A 21,873-nucleotide genomic window follows, 5' to 3' on the forward strand; every position below is an offset into this window, starting at 1 on the left:
GGTAAGTTACAGGTGCTGTTAATTACACGAATTAGAGCAGCATCACATGATTTTTCAAAGGGTGCCAATACTTTTGTCCACCCCCTTTTTTAGGTTTGGTGTGGAATTATATCCAATTTGGCTTTCGGACAATTCTTTTTGTGTTTTTTTTCATTGAAGACAAATTAAATGAAGAGAATAATACCAAAGAATTTGTGAGTGCAATCATTTTCAGGAAGAAACTGAGTATTATCTGACAGAATTGCAGGGGTGCCAATACTTTTGGCCAGCACTGTATATGTATCTGCATGCATGGCATACAAGTACAACCCGGGACACTTCCCTTTACAATCCTCCTGTTGTCGAGAACACGACAATGAAATTTGAGGGAAGTGTTGTACTGGTATATATTTGTCTACTCAAACCCAACATAACTAGTAACAGTTCAGGATGGAATAAAGTCGAATTCTGCACTTAGACATCACCCACGCGGCCATAAATTCTTCCCTAATGTTTATCGTAATCCAACGTCACATCCTGTATACAACCCTCACCCTGCCAGGCTTTCTGTTACTCTCCAACAGCTTGCTTCCACAGGATTTTGAGTACGCCTGGCGTGATGAGACTGCCGGGTGTCAGTTTGTAGTTGATTGAAGATCGTTGAGGAGGTTCTTACATGGATAGATACGCAGATCTTTACTAGGCAGGTCAGAATTTCTTGAGTTGTGAGTGATGTCACAATACCCAAGTTGACTGTGGGAAGAATCATCGTCTGATTCTAACAGACTTTCAATCCATCTCTTATGAACTTCACCATTGCTAGGGTTGAAGTGGCAAATACCTTAGGGGACTTGTCCCTAGCGAACCTTACTTTTTCCCCATTCACACAAAACAGATCTGTACCCCTCCCACACCTAAATCATTAGAAAAATATACAAAACAATATAAATACAAAATAACAAGGTTTCAGAACTTTTCTGAAGTTAGGTCCTGAACCTTATTTGGCGGTTAGACTCGTTCAGCTCTGTCCGGTTCTCCTGTATCTGGTTGGCTACTCTCATGTAGACTAAGCCCAATCCCAGGTACATAATGATCAGAATAAAAAGGACCATCAATAAAAAGGACTGGATAGAAAAGGAGGTTGAAAAATGAGGTGGCCTTCGGGTTGTAGCCAAAACACACTTACCCACCAAGTGTCACGCTGTCTCTGTGTACTGGAGGTAGGGGGCCTAAGCTGACCCTAAGCTGGGGCCCTGACTAATCCCTCTACCTGGAGGTACTGTTAAAGGTACAGAGGTCCAGGCCGCCAGCGTAACCCCTACCTCTTGAGAATCCCTGCACCTAAGTAATCTAGTCCTGAGAAGGACCCCTGATCACAACAAAAGGGGACAGGTAATAATATGCCCACACTCAGTACTTAGACGAACGAGACAGTACAAGGGTAAAACCAAAACCACCTTGCATACAAAAACTACACAACTACAACAGAGGGAACACCAACGGGAAAGGAGATAAATGATAAAGCGAGGAAGGGAAAAAACACTCCAAATACACTTAGCTCTGAAACTCCAAATACCACGATCCGCTCTGTTAGTCTGCATGAAATGCTTTCACCGACACTTCCCTAACAGACCGGCAGGCATTTGAAGGAGTCCCACTACAGCAACATTGATTGCAGCTGGGCGAGGCTGGACCTCGTCTAGCACAGAGAGAGAGAGAGTTAACTCCCTCACTGCCGAAAAACACAAAGCACCAAAAACTCAGCTGCGAGAAGTCAGGCTGTGTAATCGTGACGATCTTCGTGGAGACACACCCGTGACAGTACCCCCCCTTCTACAAGGGGCCTCCGGACCCTCAGGGCCAGGTTTATCCGGGTGAGTCGTGTGGAAGGCCCGAACTAATCGGTCTGCGTTAATATCCAACGCAGGAACCCACATCCTCTCCTCAGGACCATACCCCTTCCAATGAACCAGGTACTGAAGGGACCGGCGATTAAAGCGTGAATCGATGACCCTCGATACCTGGAACTCCAAGTTACCATTGACCACCACTGGAGGGAGAGGTAAAGGTGACGGTACCACCGGCGCCACATACCTCTTAAGCAATGATCTGTGGAACACGTTGTGAATTTTAAACGTAGGGGGGAGGTCAAGACGGAATGCCACCGGATTAATTATAGAACTGATCCTGTACGGCCCGATGAACCTGGGACCCAGTTTCCAGGAGGGAACCTTAAGTTTTATATGCCTGGTAGACAACCATACCCGATCGTTCACACTTAGGTCCGGACCAGACACTCTCCTCCTATCAGCCATACGTTTGTATCGGTTCCCCATAGTATTCAGATTCTTCAGCACCCCTCTCCATACTGAAGCGAGTGATGAGGAAAATCGTTCCTCCTCAGGAACCCCCGAAGAGCCCCCCCTACTGAAAGTACAAAACTGGGGGTGAAAACCATATGCCCCAAAAAACGGGGACTTACCAGTGGACTCGCTCCGCCTATTATTAAGAGCAAACTCTGCCAGAGGTAAGAAAGAAGCCCAGTCCTCCTGGTTCTCTGACCCAAAACACCGGAGATATGTCTCCAAGCTCTGGTTCATACGTTCCGTCTGACCATTGGTCTGAGGATGAAAAGCCGATGAGAACGATAAATGCATCCCCCGCCGTGTACAAAACGCCTTCCAGAATTTGGACACAAACTGAGACCCCCGATCTGACACCACCTCGGAGGGTACCCCGTGAAGCCTCACAATCTCCCCAATGAACACCTGCGCAAGAGTTTTAGCATTAGGAAGAGCAGGAAGAGCGATAAAATGTGCCATCTTGCTGAACCTGTCCACTACAACGAGTATGACCGTTTTACCCGAAGACGGAGGGAGGTCCGTAATAAAGTCCATAGACAGATGAGTCCAAGGACGCTCCGGGATCTTCAAAGGTAAGAGGGCCCCAGACGGACGGGTATGTGAGGTCTTAGAGCGCGCACAAACCCCACAGGACGCGACAAAAGTTACCACCTCCTTATGTAAGTTAGGCCACCAAAACCGACGCGAGAGGAGATCCACAGTTGCTTTATTCCCCGGGTGTCCTGCAAAAACTGAGTTATGGTGTGCCTCGATCGCCTTTTGTCGCAACTGATCTGGAACAAACAGTCTCCCCGGAGGTCCAACAGGGGCGTCCCCCTGAGCCTCCAATACCTCCTCCTCAAGCTCAGAGCATACTGCCGAAACCACCACCCCCTCCTGAAGGATAGGAATCGGGTCGTCCGTATTCCCGGCCCCAGGGAAACTACGAGATAAGGCATCCGCCTTTACATTTTTTGACCCAGGACGATATGTAACGACAAAATTAAACCTGGTAAAAAACAATGACCACCTAGCTTGTCTGGGATTCAGACGTTTCGCGGACTCCAGATATAGCAGGTTCTTGTGATCGGTGATGACGGTGACCGGATGGACTGCCCCCTCTAAAAAATGGCGCCACTACTCAAAAGCTAACTTAATGGCCAAGAGTTCCCTATTGACGACATCGTAATTCCTCTCAGCGGACAATTTTTTAGAGAAAAAGGCGCACGGATGCCACTTACCAGGGGACGAACCTTGTGACAATACTGCTCCCACCCCTACCTCGGAAGCATCTACCTCTACAATGAATGGCTGTGACGCATCAGGTTGAATGAGTATGGGTGCCGAGGCAAAACATTTTTTCAAGGAGGAGAATGCTTGACAATCCTTGTCAGACCACCTAGAAAAATAAGTCCCCTTTTTAGTCATGTCTGTGAGAGGCTTAACCATGGACGAGAAATTACGAATGAACTTCCGGTAATAATTAGCAAACCTCAGGAAACGTTGTAGTGCCTTAAGATTCTCTGGCCGATCCCACTCAAGAACTGCCCGCACTTTCCCAGGGTCCATACGAAAACCGGACGCTGAAACCAGGAAGCCTAAAAACTGGAGTTCCTGTACGGCGAACACACACTTTTCCCATTTGGCATACAGTTTATTATCCCGCAAGATCTTTAACACCTGCCTAACGTGCTCCTGATGAGACACCAGATCCGGCGAGTAAATTAAGATATCATCCAGATATATGACAACAAACTGTCCCACCAGGCGGCGAAAAATGTCATTAACAAAGTGTTGGAACACCGCCGGGGCATTAGTCAGACCGAATGGCATGACAAGGTTCTCATAATGCCCCTCCGGAGTGTTAAACGCCGTCTTCCACTCATCCCCCTCCTTCATCCTAATCAGATTGTACGCCCCCCTGAGATCCAACTTAGAGAACCATTTGGCGCCCACGATCTGATTAAAGAGATCGGGAATAAGTGGGAGCGGATACGGATCTCGGACCGTAATCCGATTAAGTTCACGGAAACCCAGGCAAGGGCGTAGGCCTCCATCTTTCTTCTTAACAAACAAGAACCCCGCGGCCACCGGTGAAGATGAAGGTCTAATGTGCCCCTTAGCCAGACTTTCTGAAATATAATCCTTCATGGCCTGCCTCTCAGGACCAGAAAGGTTATACAACCTAGCTTTAGGTAACTTGGCCTCAGGGAGCAGTTTTACAGAACAGTCATACTCGCGATGAGGAGGTAGTTCCTGACACCCTTTCTCCGAGAATATATCCTCAAAGTCCGCCAGAAATGGAGGCAAGACCCTAGGAGTAACCGCACCGATGACCGTATTCATGCAGTTTTTATTACAGAATTTACTCCATTGGCTTATCTCTCTGGATTGCCAATTAATAACCGGGTTATGCTTAGTTAACCAAGGAAGGCCCAACACTATAGGAGTGGGAAGACCCTCCAACACGTAGCAAGACAACAGTTCTTTATGTATCGCCCCCACTTGAAGTTTTATGTTATGCACAGCTTGCAAAAAACTTCCCTGACCGAGAGGCCTGGCATCGATCGAGAATATGGGGATGGGTTTAGCCAACTCACTCAATCGCATACCTTGAACCCGGGCAAACCGAGCGTCCACCAGATTAGCCCCGGCCCAACTATCCAGAAGAACAGATATCCTCTCAGTTCTCGTACCCACCACCACCTCCGCCGGAACGAGAAACTGTGACGAACCTAGGGACGAAATACCTACTCCCAGATTGCCGTCCACCACACAACCTGGGATCAACAGTTTTCCGACGACTCTTCACTCTGCAAGGGACGGGATGGACACCCCCCAATAAAATGTCCCTTTCTTCCGCAGAAGAAACACCTTCCTGTCTTATGGCGCACCACCGGTCCCCTCCCCCGAAATGATGTCCCTCCTAATTGCATAGGCTCCTCTGGACTGACCAGGGGAACCACCATATGAGGGGACCTTGTAGGAGGTGGAGTCATCACAGGGGGTGGAGTTATCCCGCACCTCTCCCGAAGCCGTCTGTCAATGCGAATAGCAAGGGCCATAGCGGCTTCCAGTGACGCGGGAGAGTCATACTGTGCCAACACATCCTGTAATTTGTCGGATAAACCTTGACAAAACTGGCTCCTAAGAGCCGGGTCATTCCACTGGGTGTCAGTGGCCCACCTACGGAACTCCGAACAGAATTCCTCCGCCGGACGATCTCCCTGCTGGATCCTACGTAACTTAGATTCAGCAAGGGAGATCCGATCCAGGTCATCATATACGAGACCCAGAGCTTCAAAAAACCTATCCACTGACTGGAGAACGGGAGAGCCTAGGGGAAGAGAGAACGCCCAAGATTGTGGGTCCCCTTGTAGGAGCGAGATGGCAATTCCCACCCTTTGTTCTTCACTCCCCGATGACCGAGGCCGCAGCCGAAAGTACAACTTGCATGCCTCCCGGAAAACAAAAAACTTGTCCCGCCCCCCAGTGAACCTGTCAGGGAGAGCTACTTTAGGTTCTGGTCCGGCTTGCTCCTGAGGATACAAAACCTTGGACCTAACGTCCGCCAGCTCCATGGACAAACTCTGCAACTGCCGAGCTAGACCGGCTACTGGATCCATGGTAGCTGGAGAAAATCTAAGTGGTCGGTGAAAATGTCACGCTGTCTCTGTGTACTGGAGGTAGGGGGCCTAAGCTGACCCTAAGCTGGGGCCCTGACTAATCCCTCTACCTGGAGGTACTGTTAAAGGTACAGAGGTCCAGGCCGCCAGCGTAACCCCTACCTCTTGAGGATCCCTGCACCTAAGTAATCTAGTCCTGAGAAGGACCCCTGATCACAACAAAAGGGGACAGGTAATAATATGCCCACACTCAGTACTTAGACGAACGAGACAGTACAAGGGTAAAACCAAAACCACCTTGCATACAAAAACTACACAACTACAACAGAGGGAACACCAACGGGAAAGGAGATAAATGATAAAGCGAGGAAGGGAAAAAACACTCCAAATACACTTAGCTCTGAAACTCCAAATACCACGATCCGCTCTGTTAGTCTGCATGAAATGCTTTCACCGACACTTCCCTAACAGACCGGCAGGCATTTGAAGGAGTCCCACTACAGCAACATTGATTGCAGCTGGGCGAGGCTGGACCTCATCTAGCACAGAGAGAGAGAGAGTTAACTCCCTCACTGCCGAAAAACACAAAGCACCAAAAACTCAGCTGCGAGAAGTCAGGCTGTGTAATCGTGACGATCTTCGTGGCGACACACCCGTGACACCAAGACACTATGGAGTCTTTGTTTTGCCATGCTCAAGCTGGATCTCAGTGTCTTGAAGATTTCGGAGTATCCTGTCTTCTTTACTGAAATACAACAAGAGACGCTTGCTGACAAAACAAAGAGGAATCTTCTGAAATCTCACAGGGGTTTCAGGGCAGATGTCGGGTGTCCTCTCTGGTGTTACAGGAGTTCTTCCCTACTTTTCTGCGACATCCAGACCTAGAACAGGACTAAGGGTGCAATGTGCTACTGTGAGGATTTTTCCTCTTTCGGTGCAGTTACTTGCATATATGTTATAGGTCATATTTTACCCTTGGTACCAATACCCTTGGTCCATATATAGCAATCGAGAGGACGGTATTGGGTTGGCCTTCATCTCATAGGACCCCTCGGAGTCCCAACACTGGTGTCTAAGCTCCCGCTCCTGGCTGCCTAGGCAGAGGATGGCATCCTCTTACCTCCCACATACCTCTGTATCAAACAGATAAGGATGGCCTCCCTCATAAGTTAGGATGTCTGAGGGGAGCTGTGAATTAAGTACCGTCCGGTTATTCACCACAATTTCCCAGATTATAGGCACTGTACCCCCTACCAGTTAGTGTGGTTGGCTACAAAGGGAATTTACCCTTTGTTAGAGGTTAAATGGGTAGTGGCCCCAGAATAAAGACACAATATGTTTCAAGTTGTCCTAGAGTTCACACTTGACCAGCGTACTTGCTAGGGCAAACTGAACGCTGTCTTGCATTTCCACCAGTCCTGCGACTAATCTTCTAAACTTCTCTCGTACAGCAGAAGATAGAGAGGTAGTGGCATCAATGTGCGAATGCTGTAAACCCTTTAACACATGATTTACATCAAGCCAAGTTCTGAATCCTCCCCAGCATGCATGCAACGTCCCCAAGTTTACTTCTCAGGACTTCCATATCCACAGTGTTCAGGGCACCTACTCCCAATGCACCTCCGCCCAATCCCATGGATTAAATCTCAAAACCCCTGTATTTCCTGTGTAGAGGATCCTCTTTTCTCACCTCTTGCCCCGCCTCTAACCGTCCTCTCATATTGATGGGTAGAAACGCTGCAAGAATCCAGGTGCAGTTTTGACTGGTTGGAATATGGCATTATGTATGTTTTGAATGATAAACTTTAGGGATCCACCTTCGACCTACCAACCCCGTCGACCCAACTCTTTTTGTTAAGCTATTATTGAGTTGGCAAGGCTCGGGTGGTCTTTGCCTGGTCGATGTGGATCCAAAAAGTTTCCTGTCGCCTACGGGAACTCTTTTTAGATCTCATCGGCCTCTGTACTTTCAGCATTGTGTCACCCATTACCTCAAGGACCTGGTAAGGTCCTTTCCAATTGGCATTTCATGGACCAGATCGGCGGAACATTTTCACCATTACCTTTTCCCCTACAGAGGGCATAGGTGTCTACCCCTGTAGCTACGGTCTGTGCAACCATAAAGCTGCATGAGACAGAAACTCTTTCAGGTTCTCTTGAACCTGTTGGAGAAACACGTCTCTGGCAATGGCGTTCTTCATTGGCTCAGATATTTTGGGCTCATTTGGTAGACACAAGGGCATTTTGCATCCGGTCATCAGCTCGAATGGAATTATACCAGTACTGGTTGCCTCTGTCGCTCGGATACCCATCAGCACTGCCGTAAGGAACGTTACCCATGAGGAACCCTTCTCCAACAGTGCTTTATAAAGCCGTGTTTTGAGGGAGCGGTTCATTCGCTCCACAATGCCCGCTGACTGAGGGTGGTAAGGGACATGAAACCTCTGCTTTATGTCCAGAAGTCCACCAAGTGCTTTCATGACCTTACCCGTGAAATGTGTCCCTCTGCCTGATTCTATCACTCTGGGGATACCCCATCGTGACAGAACCTGTTCCCAGAAAACATGGGCAGTAGTGGTAGCGGAATCATTGATGGCTTCTACCCATTTGGAGACATCCACCACCAACCAGTGCATAACGGCAGTTACGACTTCCCATTGGTAATAGTCCGATGTAATCTATCTGGATTGTGGACCATGGACCCTCTGCTGGTGGAACTCGCTGCAGCACAGGCTTTATGGCTGGTGCCCTTGGGTTAACCTGAGCACATACTAGGCATTGTTGGGTGACTTCCTCTACCGTTTTGGACATTGTACACCAGTATAGTTTGTCCCTTAGAAGGGACAGTAGCTTGTCCCGGCCAAGATGTCCAAACAATTGATGACTTAGTCTCGTCAGCTCCGCTTGCATATGCTGCGGGACTACTGGTAGAGGAAGATGTGTACTGGTATGAAGACACAGGATCGCCTGAAGTATTGTCCAGGGATCCTGTGGATCTGTTATGTGAGCCCTTAGAAGAGGATCTTTTACCTGTTCCTCCTCAAATGACACAGGGCCTTCTTTGAGTTTGGTTTGTTTCACTGCAATCTGGACTGCAGGAATCTGTCCAGTACATGGTTTCCCGAAGGACCCCAGACACTACGGCAAACTAGGTCAATTTGTCAGCCTTATTGTTCCCTAAGGTCAAAGGCTGTTCTCCTCTTTGATGTGCTGGAACTTTAATGATTGTAGCCTCCGCCGGATGTGCCATGCCCCATTCCAACAATTCTTTCAGGATCAGTACATGAGCCCGAGGTTTATTCTGGCTGTCCACGAATCCTCTTCTCTTCCATGTGTCCAGGTGCAGGGTGAGAGATCGAACTACATATGAACTGTCGCTATATATAGTCCAATTTCCTGGAGGTTGAAGGAGGAGAGCATTCTTGACAGCCTCCAGTTCAGCCCATTGTGCCAACATGTGACCTGGCAACCTGACTAGAGACTCTGGGTGCCTGTGGTCTCATCCAGCACAGCAAATCCTGTCACGTACAGTACAGACCAAAAGTTTGGACACACCTTCTCATTTAAAGATTTTTCTGTATTTTCAGGACTATGAAAATTGTACATTCACACTGAAGGCATCACAACTATGAATTAACACATGTGGAATTATATACGTAACAAAAAGTGTGAAACAACTGAAGATATGTCTTATATTCTAGGTTCTTCAAAGTAGCCACCTTTTGCTTTGATGACTGCTTTGCACACTTTTGCCATTCTCTTGATGAGCTTCAAGAGGTAGTCACCGGAAATGGTCTTCCAACAATCTTGAAGGAGTTCCCAGAGATGCTTAGCACTTCTTGGCCCTTTTGCCTTCACTCTGCGGTCCAGCTCACCCCAAACCATCTCGATTGGGTTCAGGTCTGGTGACTGTGGAGGCCAGGTCATCTGGCGTAGCACCCCATCACTCACCTTCTTGGTCAAATAGCCCTTACACAGCATGGAGGTGTGTTTGGGGTCATTGTCCTGTTGAAAAATAAATGATGGTCCAACTAAACGCAAACCGGATGGAATAGCATGCCGCTGCAAGATGCTGTGGTAGCAATGCTGGTTCAGTATGCCTTCAATTTTGAATAAATCCCCAACAGTGTCAACAGCAAAGCACCCCCACACCATCACACCTCTTCCTCCATGCTTCACGGTGGGAACCAGGCATGTAGAGTCCATCCGTTCACCTTTTCTGCATCGCACAAAGACACAGTGGTTGGAACCAAAGATCTCAAATTTGGACTCATCAGACCAAAGCACAGATTTCCACTGGTCTAATGTCCATTCCTTGTGTTCTTTAGCCCAAACAAGTTTTTTCTGCTTGTTGCCTGTCCTTAGTAGTGGTTTCCTAGCAGCTATTTTACCATGAAGGCCTGCTGCACAAAGTCTCCTCTTAACAGTTGTTGTAGAGATGTGTCTGCTGCTAGAACTCTGTGTGGCATTGACCTGGTCAATAATCTGAGCTGCTGTTAACCTGCGATTTCTGAGGTTGGTGACTCGGATAAACTTATCCTCAAAAGCAGAGGTGACTCTTGGTCTTCCTTTCCTGGAGCAGTCCTCATGTGAGCCAGTTTCTTTCGAACGCTTGATGGTTTTTGCAACTGCACTTGGGGACACTTTCAAAGTTTTCCCAATTTTTCAGACTGACTGACCTTCATTTCTTAAAGTAATGATGGCCACTCATTTTTCTTTACTTAGCTGTTTTTTTCTTGCCATAATACAAATTCTAACAGTCTATTCAGTAGGACTATCAGCTGTGTATCCACCAGACTTCTGCACAACACAACTGATGGTCCTAACCCCATTTATAAGGCAAGAAATCACACTTATTAAACCTGACAGGGCACACCTGTGAAGTGAAAACCATTTCCGGTGACTACCACTTGAAGGTGATCAAGAGAATGCCAAGAGTGTGCAAAGAAGTCATCAAAGCAAAAGGTGGCTACTTTGAAGAACCTAGAATATAAGACATATTTTCAGTTGTTTCACACTTTTTTTGTTAAGTATATAATTCCACGTGTTAATTCATAGTTTTGATGCCTTCAGTGTGAATGTACAATTTTCATAGTCATGATGTAACATACCTGGCGGCGTCCTTGCATAGTGGTCCATCTCCCACTGTGCAAGAGCGCGCACTTGATCTCCAGTCCAGTCTGCTAGCCTGGCTTCCCTCCATGCTGTCTGCTTGCCTCTGTGTCTGCTGCTTAAGGGCGGCGCCCGATCACTTCCTGCTTTTTGTACCTGCTGCAGGCACACCCCTTGTGCGTCCTCAGCCTATTGCTGTCATCTGGTATTTAACCCAGCTGCTCCAATGAATCCCTGCCTGAGCATTGTGTTTCATTCAGTGTGGTCTTTCACTCTGAATGTGCCAGGTCCCCTTCTGTGTTCTCTTGTCTGCCTATCCTGGAGGCTGTATTTCCAGGCCTGTCTGAACACGCTCCTTGCCTGTTCGTCTCGCCTTCTAGGGGCCGCATACCTAGACCCGCTCCTGTATCTTGTCTGTCCTGTCTGAACACGCTTCTAGCCTGTTCCTCCCGCCTTCTAGGGGCTGCATTCCTAGACCCGCTCCTGTATCTAGTCTGTCCTGTCTGAACACGCTCCTGGCCTGTTCCTCCCACCTTCCAGGGGCTGCATTCCTAGACCCGCTCCCGTATCTTGCTTCTGTGTCTGTATACTCTTCTAGCCTGTTTTCCCGTGTTTCTCTATGTCCGTACCTTTCCTTTTTCTGCAAAGTCTGAACTTGTACCTAACTCCTGCTCGTTGTCACTGTACTCCCGTTTGTGGTCCACTCGCTACTTCACTGCAAGTACCCTGTGGGTATCTGGTTTTGCCTTTCCCTTCCTGTCTGTTCCGTGTGAACAGAGCCCTGTCCCCCCTGCTCTGCCTTTGCTCACCGCTCCGGCGGTTCTAGCCTGCTCTGCCTTTGCTCACCGCTCCGGCGGTTCTAGCCTGCTCTGCCTTTGCTCACCGCTCCGGCGGTTCTAGCCTGCTCTGCCTTTGCTCACCGCTCCGGCGGTTCTAGCCTGCTCTGCCTTTGCTCACCGCTCCGGCGGTTCTAGCCTGCTCTCCCTTTGCTCACCGCTCCGGCGGTTCTAGCCTGCTCTCCCTTTGCTCACCGCTCCGGCGGTTCTAGCCTGCTCTCCCTTTGCTCACCGCTCCAGGCGGCCTTGTCCTGCTCTACTCTTGCTCACCGCTCCAGGCGGCCTTGTCCTGCTCTACTCTTGCTCACCGCTCCAGGCGGCCTTGTCCTGCTCTACTCTTGCTCACCGCTCCAGGCGGCCTCGTCCTGCTCTACTCTTGCTCACCGCTCCAGGCGGCCTCGTCCTGCTCTACTCTTGCTCACCGCTCCAGGCGGCCTCGTCCTGCTCTACTCTTGCTCACCGCTCCAGGCGGCCTCGTCCTGCTCTACTCTTGCTCACCGCTCCAGGCGGCCTCGTCCTGCTCTACTCTTGCTCACCGCTCCAGGCGGTCTCGTCCTGCCCTGCTCTCGCTCACCTCTCTGGGCGGCCTCACTCTGTTGTGTTTGTCCGCCACATCTGTGGTTCTGTTCCTGAGTCCCAGTGTGTACTGGGTCCTATCCCGCCTGTGTTCCTACCTGCTAGCGCCTCCCTGTCTGCACTCTAGCCGTGCTTGCCTGTACCCCCCTGCCTGCATACCCGCCTGCCTGACTATACCCACCAGTCTGTGTGCCAGCCTAACCAGTCTGTTCCTGTATTCCCCTGTGTGGGTCAACAGCCGTGTCTCGGTCCTCCTTGGTGCACTGGCGTCGTATGCCGTCGTGCGACCCTGGTCGGATCGGGTGAATACCTAGTTACGCCCCTCCAGGCATTCACTCTCCGGCACGGTCCAGTGGAATCACACGCACACGCCGCTCAGCCCAGGCGTGTGCATTACACATGAAAATACAGAAAAATCTTTCAATGAGAAGGTGTGTCCAAACTTTTGGTCTGCATTGTAGGCGGTATTCAGACAAAATCGGGAGCCATCAACAAGGATGACGGTCTTCCGGATGGTTGTCGGTCCTGAACATCTGTGGTAGGGCGATGTGTGATGAATGTCCACAGTCATGTTCTGTCCCTGTCATGTTTAAAAACTGGGACAGAACATACTTCGCCTTGTGGTCCACTTTCAGATTCCAGCCGCTGAGGTCCATGATCCACCTCCCGAATCTCTGTTGGGAGACTCCGGGGAGTGTTTCTCGGAGCAAATGGACCAAAGGGGAATGCGAAGTCTGCAAAGTGAGGGGTCTGAAGCCTACAATATGCTCTGTGGTTTTGACAGCATAATGTATGGCAGCCAGTTGCTTGGCACATTCGTCAAACCATCGGTCGACAGTCAAGATGAGCCGGGAAAAGTATCCCAGCAGTCTACTGTCGTGTCCTATCTAATGCAGAAGGACAACAGAGATCGACTCCGTCCCAGCATGTGCCTGGATGGCCATTTCCCCATCAGAATTGGGGGTGGCCAATACAGGCGCAGAAGAGAGGTCAATTTTCAGAGTTGAAAAGGACTCTTCCTGTGGATTTGACCATTCCTTAATTGAGGGTACTTCTCTGAGGAGTTCATAGAGGAGTTTCGATTTGGCAGCAAAATCTTCTATGAACTCCCTCATGAAGTTGGTCACTCCCAGGAACTTCCACAAGTCCTGCAGAGAGCTGGGCCGAGGTAACGTAACCATTGCTTCCACTCGGGCTGCCACAATTCCTTTGGCTCCAAATGACATCTGGACCCCAAGAAAAATTACCTTTGCCCTGGTCAAATTTGCCTTATGAGGACTCAGCTTGAGTCCAGATTTGACTAGGAGTCCCAACAGCTCCCTTAACAGAACCAAGTGTTCTTCCATGGTTTCTGTGTGCAAGAGCAAGTCATCTACAAATTGCAGGAGACATTCCGGTCAGGAAAACACGCTCAGTACAGCCGCCAATGCCTGGTGAAAATACGTAGGACTGCAGTGGAACCCCTGGGGAAGTACATCAAACATGTACTGTTCCCCACTGTAAAGGCAAATTTGTACCTACAGCTCTGCGAGTTTGATTGAAAAGAACCCGTTGGCGACATCAATGGTTGAGAATACACGGCTTTTGCCACTTATCAGCGTCATTATGTCAGGAGTCTGTGCAACAACAGGGGCAAACATCGGGGTGTATTTGTTAAGGACACGTAGGTCTATTGTGAGACACCACGCATTGGTGTCCTCCTTCTTCACTGGCCATAGAGGGTTGTTGCAGTTTGAATTTCCCTTTATGACCACACCCATTGTCTCCAATTCCAGGACCGTGTTAAGTATCGACTGGGTCATTTCTGGTGGGAAGTGGTATTGGCGTTGAGGGGGTGAGTCTGGTCCTTGTATGTCCACCTGAACACCAATCAATCTGCTACAGTCATTTTTACTCTGGGCTCACAGATCAGGATGTTCGTACACAATGGGTTTGAGGTCTATGTTGTGTGAGACCTCTGGCCATTTGTGTTCCATTGTCTGGGTCCCGTTCACACAATGCAGTTTGCAAATCCAAGATCCACCCATTTTGGGTCATTACAAAAGTTCAGATAATGTTGTCAGAACCGGGGTTATACCACATTGGGATCCGGAGAGTTATGGATTTGGCAATCTGGACAATAACTTTGTCGATTCTGTGGGCCCTTTACAAATGCAGAAACATGCCACACCTATCATTAAATTAGAGCAGTGTGGGAAGAAGCTAGCTGGGAGCCACATCGGATTAGTCTCGTCCCCGACTACAGTCCCCAGCTGCATCTTTAAACACTTTTTCTGAAGCACTGCAACGTTTCAGAAAAAATATACCTGGTTGCTACCGTGCAGCCAGACCCCAAATCAGCTGATCGTTTTTTTTAATTTTGAGGCAGTCATATCTTGACGCATCTACTGCTGATTTAGTGTCTCTGGAGAACAAGAATTGCTCTTGTACCATTTCTAATTCTATAACAAATGAAAAATCAGGCTGTACCATCTCTTCTCTTGGCAGTTTTCCCCATCCTCTGGATCGTGTGCCCCCTCCTCCAGGTAGTTTGACCCCTTCCTCAGGGTGCTGTTCCCCCCTTCTTCCAGCAGATTGACCTCTTCCTCAGGGTCCTGTACCCAGGTTTCCCCCTCCCCCAGTCAGTTTGATCCATATCTTAGGACCCTGTTCTACCGTTTCCCCCTCCTCTAAGCAGATTTACCACTTCTCCAGGGCCATGCGCCACCTCCTCTCGGGGAAGTCTGTTCCATCCTCTAGACTATGTCCTCTAGACTACCTCCTGGCAGTTTGACCACCTACTCAATGCGATGTACTCCCATTTCCCCCTCTTCAGGGCCCTGTACTCCAGCTTCCCCCCTCCTCGGGGCCCTGTATACTCCTGTTTCCCCCTCCTCGGGCCCCATACTCCCGATTTCCCCCTCTTCGGTGGCCCCTTACTCCCGTTTCCCCCCTCCTCGGGGCCCTGTATACGCCCGCTTCCCCCTCCTCGGGGCCCTGTATACGCCCGCTTCCCCCTCCTCGGGGCCCTGTATACGCCCGCTTCCCCCTCCTCGGGGCCCTGTATACGCCCGCTTCCCCCTCCTCGGGGCCCTGTATACTCCCGTTGCCCCCTCCTCGGGGCCCTGTATACTCCCGTTGCCCCCTCCTCGGGGCCCTGTATACTCCCGTTGCCCCCTCCTCGGGGCCCTGTATACTCCCGTTGCCCCCTCCTCGGGGCCCTGTATACTCCCGTTGCCCCCTCCTCGGGGCCCTGTATACTCCCGTTGCCCCCTCCTCGGGGCCCTGTATACTCCCGTTGCCCCCTCCTCGGGGCCCTGTATACTCCCGTTGCCCCCTCCTCGGGGCCCTGTATACTCCCGTTGCCCCCTCCTCGGGGCCCTGTATACTCCCGTTTCCCCCTCCCCGGGGCCCTGTATACTCCCGTTTCCCCCTCCCCGGGGCCCTGTATACTCCCGTTTCCCCCTCCTCGGGGCCCTGTATACTCCCGTTGCCCCCTCCTCGGGGCCCTGTATACTCCCGTTGCCCCCTCCCCGGGGCCCTGTATACTCCCGTTTCCCCCTCCCCGGGGCCCTGTATACTCCCGTTTCCCCCTCCCCGGGGCCCTGTATACTCCCGTTTCCCCCTCCTCGGGGCCCTGTATACTCCCGTTGCCCCCTCCTCGGGGCCCTGTATACTCCCGTTGCCCCCTCCTCGGGGCCCTGTATACTCCCGTTGCCCCCTCCTCGGGGCCCTGTATACTCCCGTTGCCCCCTCCTCGGGGCCCTGTATACTCCCGTTGCCCCCTCCTCGGGGCCCTGTATACTCCCGTTGCCCCCTCCTCGGGGCCCTGTATACTCCCGTTTCCCCCTCCCCGGGGCCCTGTATACTCCCGTTTCCCCCTCCTCGGGGCCCTGTATACTCCCGTTGCCCCCTCCTCGGGGCCCTGTATACTCCTGCTGCCCCCTCCTCGGGGCCCTGTATACTCCTGTTGCCTCCTCCTTGGGGGCCCTGTATACTCCTGTTGCCTCCTCCTTGGGGGCCCTGTATACTCCTGTTGCCTCCTCCTTGGGGGCCCTGTATACTCCTGCTGCCTCCTCCTCGGGGCCCTGTACTTCTGTTTCCCACCGGGCAGTGTGACCCCTTTCTCAGGCCCTGTTCCCCTCATCCAGGACCCTGTGCGTCCCCTGAGGCCCCTCCTCGGCTTCCTGCAATGCTCCTTGTGTTGTGATCTGTGGGCTCCGCCATGTCCCCGCCCTGCTGTCAGCAGTGTGGGCGGGAGGAGGGCTGAAGTGCAGTGACAGCGCCACCTCCAGGACATTACGTGTCCTCACTTCTCCTGGTAACTAGTGACAACCAGCCGCTTATTCCTTACCGCTCAGCTCGGGAAGACTGTCCCAAGCAGCAGAGAGGCGGGAGCCCGGAGCCCGGAGCCCGCAGCGTCTCGTGTGCCATGCTTCCGGGTGCAGTGTGCTCCGCCTCCTGCAGATCCCCGTGATCTCCTCGCACTTACCTGCGCCTCATCCTCCTCACGTCGTGTGTGACATGTCTGAGCTGCGGAGGAGAGGGCCCTGCGGGGACGCCGAGCGCGACCATAACGGCGACAAAGTAAGTGCCTCTACCTTCCCAGCGACCGTGTCACGGTGTCACCTGTGCGCGCGGTGGCCACGGCCTCATTCCGTGATTGTGCACTGACCTGACACATAAAGTTTATTCATGAAAACTAGGGCAGATAAAAAAAAAAAAGCAGTGCTGTTGCCAGTAGCAACCAATCAGATTATTCCTATCACTTTAGGAAGCCTCCTGATTGGCTGTTCCAAGGACAAACAACATGTTCTTTCCTCTGCATGGAGTAAATGCAGTAATGTCTCTCCAGTATGGCTGTATCTCAGCAGGGGACTCCAGAGCTCTGGACTTGTCTCTCTCCAGTATGGCTGTATCTCAGCAGCGGACTCCAGGGCTCTGGACTTGTCTCTCTCCAGTATGGCTGTATCTCAGCAGGGGACTCCAGAGCTCTGGACTTGTCTCTCTCCAGTATGGCTGTATCTCAGCAGCGGACTCCAGGGCTCTGGACTTGTGTCTCTCTCCAGTATGGCTGCTTCTCGGCAGGGGACTACAGGGCTCTGGACTTGTGTCTCTCTCCAGTATGGCTGCTTCTCGGCAGGGGACTACAGGGCTCTGGACTTGTGTCTCTCTCCAGTATGGCTGCTTCTCGGCAGGGGACTCCATGGCTCTGCACTTGTCTCTCTCCAGTATGGCTGTATCTCAGCAGGGGACTCCAGGGCTCTGGACTTGTCTCTCTCCAGTATGGCTGTATCTCAGCAAGGGACTCCAGGGCTCTGGACTTGTCTCTCTCCAGTATGGCTGTATCTCAGCAGGAGACTCCAGGGCTTTGGACTTGTGTCTCTCCAGTATGGCTGCATCTCAGCAGGGGACTCCAGGGCTTTGGACTTCTCATTTTCTATAATGGACGGGCTCTAAACCCATTTCTTGTCACGTCTGAAAGATTCTGCTAAAAATGGACAGACCCTTGAAGATTTCTGCTACTGGAAATGAGATGTGGTTGTAGTTTTACAGTGGAGTGGTGCAGGTCATGGAGACTGGGAAACCCAAATAATGGCATGTACTGGACACTAACAGTTGCCCACAGACCGCAGTGGTTGCTAATGGTCAGGTTTCCATCATGTTTGTCACTTTACTGGAAAAGTACTGTATCTACTTTTACTGGCGCTTTTTTTTTACATTTTTTTTACTGAATTTGTATTAAATATGTGAAATCGAGCAAAGTTTCTGATCCCTTCAGCTATTACCGCCCTAAAGGGTGGCATTCTTCTCCTGGTGTGAGGGGCATGAGATGGAGGGTGCTGGATCCACTATTCTGTGACGGTGTGGAGATGGCCATGTTCTTCTGTAGAGATGCCTCTCTACCCGGCTGATCTGTAAACCGACATTTCACTTTCATCAATCAGATCTGGTTATTCCAGAAAGGAAATGCTGATCGGGTAGGACGTCTTACATAACGGAGAGCCAGCGACTGCCAGTGGCGTTACCCGATCACAGCTTCTGCTTTAATTATTTGTGATGTCCTTATAGCATCTCTCAAGATCAGCTTAACCTCAGAGCGGCTCTGGAAGGCGTTAATGTGATGTACAGTATTTACTCACAGTGCCCCCACCAGTGACGTGTGTAATGGCGACCTCAAACCTCTCACCACTGCTTGCAACTCATAGGAATTCCCAGTAATATGCCCATTATATGTGGCATCATGCTGTATCTATAGTATACAGGACAGCTGGGTAGCAATGTTTAGAATATTCACACTCCTTCATATCCATAAAGATTCGGCTAGACATATGGCAGGACTGCAGTTTACTCCGATTTTACTTCCTACACAGGTAGTATGCATGGGGAGTGGCATTCTGCTACTGCAGAATTAAAGATGGGGGGCATGCTGCCACCATTGCTGCTGGATGGAAGGTGGCAGCATGCTGCTGGCTCTATTGCTGGATGAGAGGTGGGGGGCATGCTGACACTGCTTTTGGTGGATGACCGGTGGCTGCATGCACTGGCTCTTTTGCTAGATGAGGCGAGGGGCATGCTGACACTGCTTTTGGTGGATGACCGGTGGCTGCATGCACTGGCTCTTTTGCTAGATGAGGCGAGGGGCATGCTGACACTGCTTTTGTTGGATGACCGGTGGCTGCATGCACTGGCTCTGTTGCTGGATGAGAGGCGGGGGTCATGCTGATTCTGCTTTTGGTGGATGAAAGGTGCTGGCATGCCTCTATTTTACTATCCAGGTAAAGGGGCTGGGCAATCTAATGTGGAGACAGTGGGACAAGCTGTTACCACTGGGCAAACGTGTATCTGGGAAATCGGGGACTCCGCTATAACTACTGCAGATAGGTGAGGAGCCTGCTGCTTTTACTACTATTGGGGGATTTAGTTGCCACTACTGTGTGATGTATGGCTCGTATCAAAAATCCTGGTAACAGTTTGTTGGCAATAGTCAAAGCTGGGTCTGCATGGAGCGTCATTGCTGGCTCCTAACTTGTAGGATTTGACTAAGATTTGTCCAGCCCTGCTGTATTGATATATGTACTCCATTATCTGGCGGTGCATTTTCAATGTCTGAGCAGGATACTCATACGCCCCTACACCAACCAGTCTGCTATACGTGATCATGCTTTTGCCATGTGCAAATGGCCTATTCACAGAAGGAGAGAAGAGGGTTTCTATTACCTATTAGAAGTTGATATTAACCTTTTAAAGACCCTTGCCACATGACTTGGGATATAAAGTTAAATCAGATCTAAATTTGCATATGGCTGTTTCTAGGTACTTGCTCATCATCAGTACAAAGTAGGAGACTGCTTTACTGACTAAGAGGCTTCTGATGAAGGGGTGTAAAGGGGTTGCCTAGGTTTGGGATAAGTCTGCAGTTGCTCCTCTGACAGTGTGTGCTATGCACACTTTCACGATTTCCCAGTCCGCTCACGTGGTCACTTGACCGCATATGTGATTTGTATACTTGTGATCACGTGACCACTAGTCCCATTTGGTTTCCCTCAAAAGAAGTGAATTGAGAGAAAAGGGATGAGACTAATTGGGAAATGAGCAAGTAAGAAAATCCCATACATGTGGTTAGGGGGCTGTGCGTTTGCACCAGAAATACTGGTGAATTGTAAAAGTCACGATTTGGCAGTCACACAGAGTGACTGCAGACTTTTGTCCCGAGCCTGGACAGCTCCTTTAAGGAGACTGCCAAGCTAGTGTAGGGAAAGCTATTGCCATGGTATGCAAACTTGTTATATGCTGTAATGACTCCAGGCAGAGTAATGCTTTGCCTCCTGCTATGTTTGGGGGACGCAGCCTGGGACTTGGGCGATGACGTAGGTCCTAAGTTTGTGGCGTCTCTTTAAAAGTCTTCTTTTTGTGTTATGCCGTCTAAATGTGAACACAGACTGAATAATTTGATACGGGGATGTTGCTCTGATTGTAGACCAGGCGATCATGTGTCAATATTAGATTTGCCCCATTGTTTGATACCGTGACTTGACTTGTCAGTGTTTTTCTTCATAGTCTTTAAAATATCCCATGACATTTGACCGTCCTTCTGACCCATGTTTCTCTTTTGTAACGACGTTCTATGAAGTGACTGTTTGAGGTTTATGACCATTAGATGGTGACTTTCCTAACTTGCTGGGATTATACACTTGCTGTGGTTGGTGCACGTACAACATACAGTGCTGTGTCCTCTTTTATTCATGCTAAATGTTGTGCTTGGACATGGTTGTGAAGGCTGCAATATATCTGTCCGCTGTTGTCATGAGACCGGCGGGGGACACAAGACTTGGAGAAGAGGAGCAGCGCCGGTCCAGGAGGTAAATATACATTATATTTTTATATTTGTGCAACATGCACAGACCCTTTAAAAAAAAAAAAAAAAAATCATATCAACCAAATATCATGATATAAGGTTTATATGTAATATTTGTGTTGATGTGATTAACTTTGGATGAATTAACAGCTGTTCAACCAAGATAGTTGCACACGGTAAAATTCGGGCTGTATAGAAGAATTTATCTGATTAAGGAGTTCCATAGTGTAGAACCATAAGGTCCAGCATAACCACTGGAAGAGAAGTGTATAGGTGGCTCAGATCACTGATTAGGGCCGCCACCTTGACTCCCAAGCCCAGAATAATTAGAAGTTTAATAAATATAATTCCACACATACTTTTCCCACTAAAGTATATATAAATCTGCTCAGCACCCCCCATGCTCTATAACATCGCTGACAGATCAGACTACATGTTCAGTGTTACTGCTTCCCTTTTAGTGTACATTCTCACTTAGCAAAAATACAGCTCCTCTGCACATTTTTTGCAATGTTTTCCAAAGCAATAAATACTGCGGCCAATATCACTGTGGTAGGTCCGCAGCATAGATTGTACGTAGGACAGTACCCTAATAGATGTCACTGTGGTAGGTCCGCAGCATAGATTGTACGTAGGACAGTACCCTAATAGATGTCACTGTGGTAGGTCCGCAGCATAGATTCTACGTAGGACAGTACCCTAATAGATGTCACTGTGGTAGGTCCGCAGCATAGATTGTACGTAGGACAGTACCCTAATAGATGTCACTGTGGTAGGTCCGCAGCATAGATTCTACGTAGGACAGTACCCTAATAGATGTCACTGTGGTAGGTCCAAGGCAGAGATTCTACGTAGGACAGTACCCTAATAGATGTCACTGTGGTAGGTCCAAGGCAGAGATTCTACGTAGGACAGTACCCTAATAGATGTCACTGTGGTAGGTCCAAGGCAGAGATTCTACGTAGGACAGTACCCTAATAGATGTCACTGTGGTAGGTCCAAGGCAGAGATTCTACGTAGGACAGTACCCTAATAGATGTCACTGTGGTAGGTCCGCGGCAGAG

The 21,873-nt window shown here is 49.8% G+C and overlaps 1 protein-coding gene across 1 annotated transcript in view; it reads left to right on the top strand.

Moving 5' to 3' along the window:
• Window positions 1-16,697: 16,697 nt before the first annotated feature.
• Window positions 16,698-21,873, top strand: part of CDS1 (CDP-diacylglycerol synthase 1) — a 97,741-nt gene continuing 92,565 nt past the window's right edge. Inside the window, exon 1 of the mRNA XM_073637112.1 lies at window positions 16,698-17,037. Within this exon, the coding sequence (XP_073493213.1) occupies window positions 16,975-17,037 (63 nt within the window). The 5' untranslated portion in view covers window positions 16,698-16,974. The remainder of the gene's footprint in view (window positions 17,038-21,873) is intronic.

Source organism: Phyllobates terribilis, unplaced genomic scaffold (genome assembly GCF_046119375.1).
Source record: "Phyllobates terribilis strain yellow unplaced genomic scaffold, ASM4611937v1 Scaffold_1__5_contigs__length_1240528914, whole genome shotgun sequence".
NCBI classification, from domain to species: Eukaryota; Metazoa; Chordata; class Amphibia; order Anura; family Dendrobatidae; genus Phyllobates; species Phyllobates terribilis.